Source organism: Borostomias antarcticus, assembly GCF_949987555.1.
Source record: "Borostomias antarcticus genome assembly, chromosome: 4".
NCBI classification, from domain to species: Eukaryota; Metazoa; Chordata; class Actinopteri; order Stomiiformes; family Stomiidae; genus Borostomias; species Borostomias antarcticus.
The window spans coordinates 25996432-26009899 of record NC_140237.1 but is presented as its reverse complement, the minus strand read 5'-3'; the positions used below and the strand labels follow the sequence as shown (position 1 = coordinate 26009899).

At 48.2% G+C, this 13468-nt stretch overlaps 1 protein-coding gene across 2 annotated transcripts in view; it reads right to left on the bottom strand.

Annotated features, from left to right (window-relative positions):
- Positions 1 to 175: 175 nt before the first annotated feature.
- The window catches only part of itfg1 (integrin alpha FG-GAP repeat containing 1), a 136092-nt gene continuing 122799 nt past the window's right edge, over positions 176 to 13468 (bottom strand). The window contains exons 16-18 of one of the 2 annotated variants that reach the window (XM_084437098.1): positions 10571 to 10653; positions 9151 to 9268; positions 176 to 1654 (exon numbers count right to left, since the gene is read on the bottom strand). In XM_084437098.1, the coding sequence (XP_084293224.1) occupies positions 1595 to 1654; positions 9151 to 9268; positions 10571 to 10653 (261 nt within the window). In that variant the 3' untranslated portion in view covers positions 176 to 1594. The remainder of the gene's footprint in view (positions 1655 to 9150; positions 9269 to 10570; positions 10654 to 13468) is intronic. The other variant, XM_084437099.1, reaches the window with a different exon arrangement.

The following is a 13468-nucleotide window of genomic DNA, read 5'->3' as shown; positions in this document are numbered from 1 at the left end:
AAGCACTGGAAGATCAGCATGTAGGCCTCTCATTTTGAATTAAGCGACAGCAATTTACATTTGAGCATGATAGTTTATTTTCAAAAACCCAGGGCAGAAATCGACACCAATACTCAGTCAATTCCACATTTATATTGCAAATACACAAATTCAATAAATTAGAAATGTACACTGTTTATCATTAGTAAAAAAAAAATAAAAAAAAATAATTAAGTGCAAACCAAAGACATGAGACATTTCGAGTGAAACAAGAGGGTATCATCTACCTCAGCCAAAACCATTGTGCCCTTTAGTTTGAAAACGGGAGGAGTATCTCAAACAGCTGCTGCTAGTCCTGGCTTTACCATGTTCCTTATAAGGATGAAAGCTGCGTTGGTTTAGGGTCAGCACCTATAAGCCAAACCCACAGTAAGCCTTTATATAAAAATCTCAGGGGCTTTGGGGGGTAGTATCAGTCACATTTTGCCCCCTCCTCTCCCTCCCAGTTCTTGAATAATCTAGAGAGGAAAGTCATGCAGCTGTACTGAAAAAAGTTAACATTTCCTAGATTGGTCTTTCCTAGACGCCCACTTCTCAAACCAATCCTACCAGTACGCCCTGGTCTCCGTTGATTGAACTTTTTCATATAATTACAATAAACTTGGCACCCCAAAACACACCTATCTACCCTGTCAGGTGAGTTAGCGATTATGCAGAGCGAGAGCATGAGAGTGCAGCCTATCTAGTCCAGGCCAGAGGTACAGAGGTCATGCGCCATCAAGAGTCTGAGCCATCAGTCCGTCAGGATGAAATGATGACAGTCAGTTCCAGTGTTATGAGTTAGGGAGAGGAGGAGGAGGAGGAGCAGAAGAGAGGAGTCAGTTCCAGTGTTATGAGTTAGGGAGAGGAGGAGGAGGAGGAGAAGAAGAAGAGAGGAGTCAGTTCCAGTGTTATGAGTTAGGGAGAGGAGGAGGAAGATTGAAGAAGACAGGGGGTTTCAAGTAACACAACATAAACAGTAGCAATGCACCCATTAAAACAAACTGACAAAAATAACTGGAATTGTACCATATGGTCACAGAATATTTGTGTAATCTGCATTGCAATTATTCTATCCATCCCAGATTAGAATAATATAATTCTGTGATCCAGTTTGGGCAACTCCATTTTTTGGCCTTTGAAATGCATCAGGTAAGTATGTAAGAGCAACAACAAACTTTGAATTCTCAACTTCATTGGTCACAATGATGTACACTTGAATTATGGAACCAAGATGTGAAAAGTTCCATCTGACTAAAACTCATCCCAGCTCAAGAGCAAGAGTGGGTCTTAAATTACATATGATGATGATTATTATAATGTGCTGGATATCTGAGGACTTGAGTGCGTGTGTGTGTGTGTATGTGTGATTGTGTGTGTAGGTGTGTGTGTGTGTGTGTGTGTGTATGTGTGTGTAATGGTGTGTGTGTGTAGGTGTGTGTGTGTATGTGTGTGTGATTGTGTGTGTGTAGGTGTGTGTGTGTAGGTGTGTGTGATTGTGATTGTGTGTGTGTGTGTAGGTATGTGTGTGTGTGTGTACACTGTCTTCACGGTGTCCTTCTCTTCCTGTGCTTCTTCACATTGCATCAAAATGGAAGCGGTGAGCTTCCTGCCTCTTCTCCCGGTCGTCAGCTTTCTGGAACACACACAGGGTCAGGGTCAGAGGTCACGCTCACCAGCACCAACATTACCATCCTGACCTTTCACTGTCACATGATACTGTACACAGAGGGCGTGACCTTGATCTGTCTGAACTCTATTCAGGGACCTGCTTGTGTGTGTGTGTGTGTGTGTGTGTGTGTGTGGAGGGGCTGTATGTGTGCGTGTGTGTGTGTGTGTGTGTGTGTGTGTGAATGTGTGAGTGAGAGAGAGAGAGATGTGAACATGTGAGTGAAAGAAGGCTGTGTGTGTGGTTCTGTGTGACACCGTGTGTGGGTGTGTGCATGTGTGAGGGTTGGCAGTAATAATGTCAGTAGTTTACAGGCCACCAGCAGATCCATTGTTCCTGAGCAGGCCTTGTCTGGTCTGATTAGAGGATCATCATGTAAGAGGATATTTATAGCTCTGGCTCATTATTCCTCCTCTGGTAACAAAACTCCACGGCTCCCCGTGTGACAGGTGAAAAAACAGCATCTTCTGACGCGCCGCCATGAAGCTGTCAGATCTGCAGCGGAACGAGTCCAGACTCACACAGCTCTGCTGTTCAGTTCATACTGGGTGGTCTACTGTTCAGTACATACTGGGTGGTCTACTGTTCAGCACATACAGGGTGGTCTACTGTTCAGCACATACAGGGTGGTCTACTACTCAGCACATACAGGGTGGTCTACTGTTCAGTACATGCAGGGTGGTCTACTGCTCAGTACATGCAGGGTGGTCTACTGTTCAGTACATGCAGGGTGGTCTACTGTTCAGCACATACAGGGTGGTCTACTGTTCAGCACATACAGGGTGGTCTACTGTTCAGTACATGCAGGGTGGTCTACTGTTCAGTACATGCAGGGTGGTCTACTGCTCAGCACATACAGGGTGGTCTACTGTTCAGTACATGCAGGGTGGTCTACTGCTCAGTACATGCAGGGTGGTCTACTGTTCAGCACATACAGGGTGGTCTACTGTTCAGCACATACAGGGTGGTCTACTGTTCAGTACATACAGGGTGGTCTACTGCTCAGTACATGCAGGGTGGTCTACTGTTCAGCACATACAGGGTGGTCTACTGTTCAGTACATACTGGATGGTCTACTGTTCAGTACATGCAGGGTGGTCTACTGTTCAGTACATACAGGGTGGTCTACTGTTCAGTACATGCAGGGTGGTCTACTGTTCAGTACATGCAGGGTGGTCTACTGTTCAGTACATACAGGGTGGTCTACTGTTCAGTACATACAGGGTGGTCTACTGTTCAGTACATGCAGGGTGGTCTACTGTTCAGTACATGCAGGGTGGTCTACTGTTCAGTACATGCAGGGTGGTCTACTGTTCAGTACATACAGGGTGGTCTACTGTTCAGTACATGCAGGGCGGTCTGCTGTGATATCCAAGTTTGTCGAATGGTTCCAGAACCTCAAAGCCTCCCTAGAGGTCTGAAAATGTGAAAGTCTCAGTCTCGCCCTAGTCTGCTGGGAGCAGATGGCCAGATGTGGTCGTCTCATTCTCATCATTAAACCAAGCGGCTGGTAATGGTGTCAATATGGAGTCTGGAGACGCCCTGCTAACCGCATGTTGAGGTGTGGAACCAGGCCCTCATCCTCAGGCCTTCAGCTCTAGAAACCTGAACGCGAAACTCATGATGCATGTGTGTGTTTATGTACATATGGGGGGTGCATACGTATGCGTGTGTGGAGGGTGTGTGTGAATGTGTAGAGGGTGTGTGTGTGTGTGTGTGTGTGCATGTGTAGAGGTTATGTGCGTGTGGGTGGAATGTGTATGTGTGGAGTGTGCATGTATGTATGTATGTATGTATGTGTGTGTGTGTGTGTGTGTGTGTGTACACCGATTGAGAGGCGTGGGATATAATCTCCTTCAGATTGAATGTCAAGCTGTTCTAAGTGGATTACTGGACCCATCATAACCACATATAAACCTTTAACAGCCTTTCATAACAGCCTGGCTCAGAGCATCTAGTCCAGCCCAGCCTAGCTCTTCTCAGGAACTGTGAGTGCGCTGATGATGTAGCATCTGCTACCAGTCCTTTCTAACAACATAGGACATTTTGACTTTTAAATAGTCGCCAAGTTGGCGGCGCTTGGCGCTCATATTTAAAAGTGTCAAATAAACATTTCAAAGCCACTCACCAAAGCAGAAACGCCTATTCTAACAAACGATGGGGTTTGAAAGCTCGGCGCTACTGTTAAGTGATCTTTTTAGTCGTTTTTTGTGGCATCATCATTATTATTCGAGGTAGTTTTGAGGATGGGGATGTCCGCTATGCGGAGTTGTATGGCAGTTGAAGAAGACTACCTTGAAAAATAATGACGATGCCACAAAAACCGGCTAAAAAGAACACTTAACCGTAGCACCGAGCTTTCAAAACCCATCGTTTGTTAGAATCGGCGTTTCTGCTTTGGTGAGTGGCTTTGAAATGTTTATTTGACACTTTTAAATGCAAGCGCCGCCAACTTGGCGACTATTTAAAAGTCAAAATGTCCTATGTTGGTAGAAAGGACTGTGGTAGCAGATGCTACGTCATCAGCGCACTCACAGTTCTTGAGAAGGGCTAAGCCCAACCCAGTCCAGTCCAGCCCAGCCCAGCCCAGCCCAGCCCAGCCCAGCCCAGCCCAGCCCAGCCCAGCCCAGCCCAGACCAGACCAGTCCAGCCCACATCTGAACATGAAGTGTGTTTGGTTTAGCTACTCTACCATTCAGGGTTTCACCAGTTGTACAATATTGCAGGTAGAATCCACCACACATACTGTGCTACAGTTGCTACTTGATTAGGTACACCTGCTACGCTGACGCAAATAGTTCCTCCAAACCGACAATCTCAAGGCAGCACCTCAGAACATAAAGCATGTCCACACGGTGAAGAGGTGTAGATGTTGTTCCACCAAACATTCAAATGGGAAACACAATGATCTAAGCGGCAGACGTTATGGTTCTAGCATCTCAGAAACAGCGGCCCTCCTGGGGCTTTCATGCGCTACAGTATCTAGAGTTGACAGAGCGTTGGTGTGATGAACAAGGTTCAAGCTGTTATGAATAAGAACATCCAGAGAGGGGCTGTTCTGTGGGCGAAAATGCCTCGTTAACGAGAGAGGTCAGAGTACAACGGCCAGACTTGTTCCAGCTACATGAACGGAGCGACCACACATGCTCGAACAACAGCTGTTCACAAGGGCGGAGTGCAGAAGGGGCTCCTTGTTGAATCCGTGCCGTGCATAATTCTACCAACTACTAACTAACAACTAACTAACAACTAAAGTGGCGCTGAGTGGAAGAGCTGAAGATATCCGAGGTTCTAGTAACTCAGGGTTGCTGCTGAAGGTATACGTGTTTCTCCTCTGCTCCCCCTCCTCCTCTCCTCCTCTGTCTGACAGTGGGGTGAGGAGAACACACAGTGGGAGGCCGGTGTAAATATCATCGGCCAAATGTCAATCAGCCGCCAGTCACGGCCCGACCTGCGGCTGGCTCCCGGCTCCCCGGCTGATCATCTGTCTGGGTCGGCAGGGTCCCTGATGTGAGGGTGAGGTGACCCCCCTCTCCCATCTCTGACCGGAGCAGAGACGCCGGGCCCCTCAGGCAGGGAGGGGCCAGACACAGAGCAGCAGGGTAGAGCAGGGTAGTACTGACCTCACAGAGACGAGCAGAGGAGAACAGAGAAGAAGAAAGGAGAACAGAACAGAGCAGAAATGAGCAGAACAGAACAGAGCAGAGCAGAACAGAGCAGAAATGAGCAGAACAGAACAGAGCAGAACAGAGCAGAAATGAGCAGAGCAGAGCAGAACAGAGCAGAAATGAGCAGAGCAGAGCAGAGCAGAACAGAGCAGAGCAGAGCAGAGCAGAGCAGAGCAGAACAGAGCAGAGCAGAGCAGAGCAGAGCAGAACAGAACAGAACAGAACAGAACAGAACAGAACAGAACAGAACAGAACAGAGCTGAACAGAGCAGAACAGAGACAAGCTGAAGTGAACAGAGCGAAACGGAGCAGAACAAAGTAGAGCAGGGGAGAACAGAGTGTCTCAGGCAGGGAGGGGCCAGAAACAGAGCAGCAGGGTAGAGCAGGGTAGTACTGACCTCACAGAGATGAGCAGAGGAGAACAGAGAAGAAGAAAGGAGAACAGAACAGAGCAGAAATTAGCAGAACAGAACAGAGCAGAGCAGAGCAGAACAGAGCGGAAATGAGCAATGCAGAACAGAACAGAGCAGAGCAGAGCAGAGCTGAACAGAGCAGAGCAGAGCAGAGCAGAGCAGAGCAGAGCAGAGCAGAGCAGAACAGAGCAGAGCAGAGCAGAGCTGAACAGAGCAGAGCAGAGCAGAGCAGAGCTGAACAGAGCAGAGCAGAGCAGAGCAGAGCAGAGCAGAGCAGAGCAGAGCTGAACAGAGCAGAGCTGAACAGAGCAGAGCAGAGCAGAGCTGAACAGAGCTGAACAGAACAGAGACAAGCTGAAGTGAACAGAGCGAAACGGAGCAGAACAAAGTAGAGCAGGGGAGAACAGAACAGAACAGAACAGAGCAGAGCAGAGCAGAGCAGAGCAGAGCAGAGCAGAGCAGATCAGAACAGAGCAGAGCAGAGCAGAGCAGAGCAGAGCAGAGCAGAACAGAGCAGAGCAGAGCAGAGCAGAGCAGAGCAGAACAGAGCAGAGCAGAGCAGAACAGGAGCAGAGCAGATCAGAACAGAACAGAGCAGAGCAGAGTAGAGCAGAACACAACAGAGCAGAGTAGAGCTGAAGTGATGAGAACAGAACAGAAAATGCACTTTCTGCTGTTGGGAGTCTGAATACAAGTGAAGACTCCCAACACATTAATAAGTCAGTGAAGGGTCACAATGCAGTACATATTTCTCTGTGGAGTAAGGGTGTCTGGGGTGAATTGAGTAGAGGAGAGAGGTGTGTGTGTGTGTGTGTGTGTGTCTATGCGTACGTGTGTGTGTGTGATGATGGATATTGCCTTGGACAGTAATAAGGACCAAATGAAACGAACAGCTATCACATCTGCATTCATTACCTGCCCCATTGGACCAATTATCACTCAACCCACCACCAACGCTGCCGAGCGACCCCCCTTCCCCCCGCGTCCAGCTACGCCCCCCCCCCCAGCCCCCCACCACGCCCCCACCCCCCCTCATTTTGAGTCCTCCGCTGTGAGTGGAGCAGCCATGTTGGTTCATGTCTGGGGCTGGCTCCTGGCTGGGAAGGCGGCGAGCACTTCCGTCTTTCCTGTGAGGATAATTGCTCCCGGACAGATGGCTCTGAAGGGACGCCAGCACACGCCCACCACACTCAACGAGACTACCCCGCCACCGTGTGTGTGTGTGTGTGTCTGTGTGTGTGTGTGTGTGTGCGTGCGTGTGTGTGTGTCAGGGTTTCTGTTAGCCGGTAATTAGCCGGTTTTTGTCCGGAAAAATCTGTTGAAGTCCGATATATTAAAATCTCTCTGGTCATAATGTCCGGACAAAATAATTCCTCCTAATTGTATTAGGCCTACAATAGGCTAAAATTACATTTCCATATATCATGATTCCTTTTGAATATAAAAAAACGAATAGGCCTATTCATTTTGTTCCGTTAATGTGTAGGCTATTGGCTAGTAGGCCTATGTGGTTATAATGACACTGTTTTATTGATAAAAAGGGTAGGCTAAAACTAGAAAGAGAAATTAGTAAACACATATTACTGTCGCGAATCCCAAACCAATTAGCCTACATCCTCAAATCCGATTCATGCAATTTAAATAAACATTTATGTTCTAGCCTACAGTCGCAATTCAAAGGTGATTATTTTTGTGGCTGTGCAATTACATATGGGCCTAGCGCATGGAATCATAACAGCCTATCACACATTTAATCATACGGATGCGAAATAAGACAATAAATGGCATATATAAGCTATACAACGGCTAATCACCGCGACAAACACCTATAATAGGCCTCATATTATATTATAATATCATGACCGGAATTTCTCCAATTTGTCTGGAAAAGTCTAATCTTCCTGGACACATTGACCGGTACCGATTTTCTCTAACGGAAACCCTGGTGTGTGTGTGTGCGTGTGTGTCTGTGCATGTGTGTTTGTGTGTGTGTGTGTGTGTGTGTGTCTCGCCATGGCTGCAATGGGCTGCTGATCAGTCGCTAAGAGACAGGGCAGGCTGTACACACACACACACACACACAGACACACACACACAGACACACACACACACACACACACACACACACACACACACACACACACACAGAGACAGAAAAGTAGACACTCACACACACACACGCACAGAGTTGGTACTCCCCTGAGGGCATAATTCACAGATAATGAACAACAGATTTGCAATGCTGGAAGGACAGAACAAAGCAATTACAACAGTGTCCTCCCAGGTTGTAACCTTTTCTGCCTCTACGTGTATGTGTGTGTGTGTGTGTGTGTGTGTCTGTGTCGGTGTGGTGTGTGGCATGTGTGTTTCTGTATGCGGACATAAATTAATTGTTAAAATGTGTTTGTGTGAGAGAGAGGTGTGAGAGTGTGTCTGTGTAGCTGTCTCTCTGCGGGGGGTAGAGCGTGTGTGTGTGTGGCTGTCTCTCTGCAGGGGGTAGAGCGTGTGTGTGTGTGTGGCTGTCTCTCGGTGGGGGGCTGCGCTAGAGGACTGGAGGATGCTGCTGGTGACCCATCTGGTCCTCTGCCTCCCAGCTCCGCCTCCCAGCCCCGCCCCATCTGGACTCTGCTGGGCCCTGGACCAGCCCCACACCTCCACCTGGACCAGCCCCACACCTCCACCTGGACCAGCCCCACACCTCCACCTCCACCTGGACCTAGACCAGACCTAGACCTACAACTAGACTTAGACCAAGACCTAGACCAGACCTAGACCTACACGCCTACACGTCAGGCCAGGCCAGACCTAGACCAGCCCTAGACCAGACCTAGACCAGCCCTACACCAAACCAGCCCAGCCCTAGACCAGACCTAGACCAGCCCTAGACCAGAACAGGCCCAGACCTAGACCAGACCCAGTACATCAATCTCTCTGAACCACCAGTGTGACCAGAGCAGCAGCAGCAGCAGCTCTCTGCAGAGGTTCAGTGACAGAGCTAATGCTATTCTGCTGATGCAACACTGTTACCGTTACTGCTACTGTACATTCTGTACACGCACACACACACACACACACACACACACACACACACACACACACACACACACACACACACACACACACACACACACAGGTTTCTGGTGATGATGAAGGCCTGAGGATGAGGGCTTGGTTCCACCCCTCAGCATGCGGTTACCAGGGCGTCTCCAAACTCCATATTGACACCATTACCAGCCGCTTGGTTTAATGATGAGAAGGAGACGACCACATCTGGCCACCAGCAACAAGCTACAGGAGTGACTGATGACCAACATGGGACCGACAGAAGGCACAGATGGCGTGATGAAGACAACGCCAGGACACGCCCCCTCAGGTGGCTTACCTTCTCCTGCCAGTGGAGGACACCGATGATGACCAGGATGAAGACGCATACGCCGATGAGAGCGATGGCCGTCAGCAGGACGATGTTGCTGGGGGTGAGGTACAGCTTAGCACTCCAACTGGGGAAAAAAACACAAAAAAACACCTCCTCAGTTCCAGTCGTTAACTCAGTGTACCGTTACCGAGGACATGTGATGTATCACATCGCAGTAGTAACTCTGAAGTCTGGCTGAATGTGAACGACACTGCCAATGACAGTCACTGACAAAAGTGTATTAAAACCACACTCCGTCGTCGTCGGACGCGTAAATGAACAGAAACTAAACTAGAAATGGTGCTCAGGTAGCACAGAACTCCGCCTCACAATCTAGTGTGATCAAAATATCAGAGAAATCATTTTCTGTCTTAAATCGTCTGCAAAATCAAGAGCGCATCCAAGAGTAGAGCCGGGTAGTTGATGCATTACACCACGCTGTTACTAAAACACACAGCTACTGCTGTTACATCGACCGGAACCCAGTTAGAGATGAAAAAGCATGATTCAATTAAGCAATAGCTCACGTCAGGCGGTGGACTATAGTTCTTATATCACAGCTGAGCTCGACGTGAAGCTGACTACCTGATTTGAGCCCATTATATAATATTAACTCTATAGACTAATAGCGGCGGTGACGTCTCCTGCTGCTGCTCTGGAAAATGAACAATACAGCGTTGACACGCTAATTGGGCACTTTGTGAAATGGCCTCACTGTAACACCTTTCAGCCGGAGCTCATAAACAGATGAAATATTCATGGCGGATGGCGGTTCCGGGGAAGAGGGAACAGCTGTGCTAGAGCTGACCTGAGGGCAGCGCTCACTCACGCTGCCGCTGCTTGGCTGGGGCGCCGTGACAGACGGCTTCAGCCCGTGAATGGAAAATATGGAAAATATGAGCACATTTACAGTGGAGTCGGATGTGCTTCCTATACACTGCGCTGCATTACGCTGCAGTGTGTGTGTGTGTGTGTGTGTGAGAGAGAGAGAGAGAGAGGTAGAGAGAGAAAGAGGCGATAGGTAGAGAGAGAGGTAGAGAGAGAGGTAGACAGAGAGAGAGAAAGAGGAGAGAGAGAGGAGAGAATGAGGTAGAGAGAGAGAGGTAGAGAGAGAGAGAGAGGTAGAGAGAGAGGTAGACAGAGAGAGAGAAAGAGGAGAGAGCAAGAGAGGAGAGAAAGAGAAGAGAGAAAGAGAAGAGAGAGAGAGAGAGACTGAGCCATCTGTTGGCACTCCTGGGGGTTGGGCTACATGTGAACCACACCGACTACCATGGTAACAACATGAGTATAACATACTGGTGGGTGTGCAGATATAATCATACAATGTTACTATGGTGGGTATGTGTGTGTGTGTGTGTGTGTGTGTGTGTGTGTGTGTGTACCGTACCTGCTGGGTTTGTCGTGAGGGTATGGGATTACAATGAGCTGAGAGTTAGGGATGATAGCAGTCCACTCCTGCTTCCTCACATCCTAGAGAGAGAGAGAGAGAGACAGAGAGAGTGGGAGAGAGGAGAGAGAGAGAGAGGGAGAGAGAGAAAGAGGAGAGAAAGAGAGAGGGAGAAAAAACGCAACACAAAAGTGTAATCTAGTGTAACACAGGCCATATCTCAGATAGTCTGGTCCTACTGTACAGGATGTGGGTCTGGACTCTGTTACCCTCACAGCTCTCACAGTATAACAAGCTTCAAAGCCTCTTCCTCTATCAATAACAAAACATGTTCTTCCTCTATCAATAACAAAACATGTTCTTCCTCTATCAATAACAAACATGTTCTTCCTCTATCAATAACAAACATGTTCTTCCTCTATCAATAACAAACATGTTCTTAATCCTTATCAATAATAAAGATAAGTTCTCCTCCTGGAGTCCTGGGCAGTGATGAGTGAATTCCTCTTCTGCAGAACTGAAACTATCCTCTGGGAAATATCTCTGAAGATCATCTATCAATCTATCATCTATCAATCTATCATCTATCAGTCTGTCATCTATTAATCTATCATCTATCAATCTATCATCTATCAATCTATCATCTATTAATCTATCAATCTATCATCTATCAATATATCAATCTGTCATCTATCAATCTATCATCTATCAATATATCATCTGGCCACATTCAGAAGAGGCAACGCATACAGAGAGGAGAAAACACACAAACACACATAGACACGCACGCACACACACACACGCACACAAACACACACGCACACACAAACAATAGACAGACAGACACAGACACAGACAGACATATATATATATATACACACACACACACACACACACACACACACACACACACAACCCCCCCCCTCCCCCCCCCCCCCCCCACACACACACACACACACACGTGACACAGGCACACACTACTTTGCATTCTCCTTATCCTCAGCAGCTAATGAGCTGCCAGTGCTGCAGCTCTGCTACCTGTGAGCGTCTATTTAAAGGGCTGAGTTTAGGAGAGAGGCAGCGGCAGGAGATAAACGAGTTTTTCTGAGGAGCCCCGCCCCCCCCCCCCCCAAACACACAGCTCTGTTATACCCAACACCAGTGTCTAGGTCACACACACACACACACACACACACACACACACACACACACACACACAGCTCTGTTATACCCAACACCAGTGTCTAGGTCACACACACACACACACACACACACACACACACACACACACACACACACAGCTCTGTTATACCCAACACCAGTGTCTAGGTCACACACACACACACACACACACACACACACACACACACACACACACACACACACACACACACACACACACACACACACACACACACACACACACACACACACAGCTCTGTTACACCCAACACCAGTGCCTAGTCACACAGCTCAGAGCTCTGTCTGCTGTTATACACATACTGTGGATGAGGGCTGGTTAACTGATACTGTGGATGAGGGCTGGTTAACTGATACTGTGGATGAGGGCTGGTTAACAGATACTGTGGATGAGGTCTGTTTAAGGTTAGTGATTCAGACAATCTTTGTTTAGCAACAGTAAATTACTCAACCATCTTGGTATTTGGCTTGATCATAAACTCACTTTCAAATAGATAAACCTTGCCAGAAAGCTGCGTCAGAAGATTGGCTTCTTGTACAGAAACAAATCCTGCTTTCCGTTGTTTTGCAGAAAAAGAATTGTGGAAGCTCCATTCTTATCTGTGTTGGATTATGGTGATGTGATTCATAGACACGCACCGTCTTCAACTGGATCCAATTTATCACTCCGCCCTTAGATTTGTTACAGGTGAGTTAAATTACTCACCACTGCCTTTTATATGACATGGTTGGTTGGTCATCCCTTGAAAAGAGGTGAAATACTCTTTGGTTGTTGTTCATCTTTAAGGCGCTTCTTGGTAAATTGTCTCCTTAAATCCCCAGGTTGTTAAGTCAGTACGTTAATCCTCATCCTACTCGTTCAAACGCTTGGCTTGTTCCTTGTACTCGGACTGAGCTCGGCAAAACTGCCTTTTCATTTGCTGCTCCTCACTCCTGGAACCTACTACAAAACACTTTCGGTACTGTGGATGAGGGCTGTTTACTGATACTGTGGATGAGGGTCTGTTTAATTGGTACTGTGGATGAGGGCTGTTTAACTGATACTGTGGATGAGGGCTGTTTAACTGATACTGTGGATGAGGGCTGTTTAACTGGTACTGTGGATGAGGGCTGGTTAACTGATACTGTGGATGAGGGCTGTTTAACTGGTACTGTGGATGAGGGTCTGTTTAACTGGTACTGTTGATGAGGGCTGTTTAACTGGTACTGTGGATGAGGGCTGTTTAACTGGTACTGTGGATGAGGGCTATTTAACTGGTACTGTGGATGAGGGCTGTTTAACTGATACAGAGGATGAGGGGCTGTCTAACTGGTACTGTGGATGAGGGCTGTTTCACTAGAGAGAGAGAGAGAGAGAGAGAGAGAGAGAGTGGGGTGGGGATTTGATTGTGAGTAAACCCTTAGAGCCTGTCTCTGGACAGGGGGGTACGCCAGGACGAGGAGAGAGGAATGGAGCATGAAGTCTTCACTTCCACCACCTCCTCTATCCTCAACCCTGTCAGACTGGGCTGACAGATGATGGACTGGCTGGGGCTGGGGGCTGAGGCTGAGAGCTGGGGCAGGGGACGGGGCGAGGGCTGGGGCAGGGGACAGGGCGAGGGCTGGGGCAGGGGACAGGGCGAGGGCTGGGACAGGGGACAGGAGACAGGGGACGGGGCGAGGGCTGGGGCAGGGGACAGGGCGAGGGCTGGGACAGGG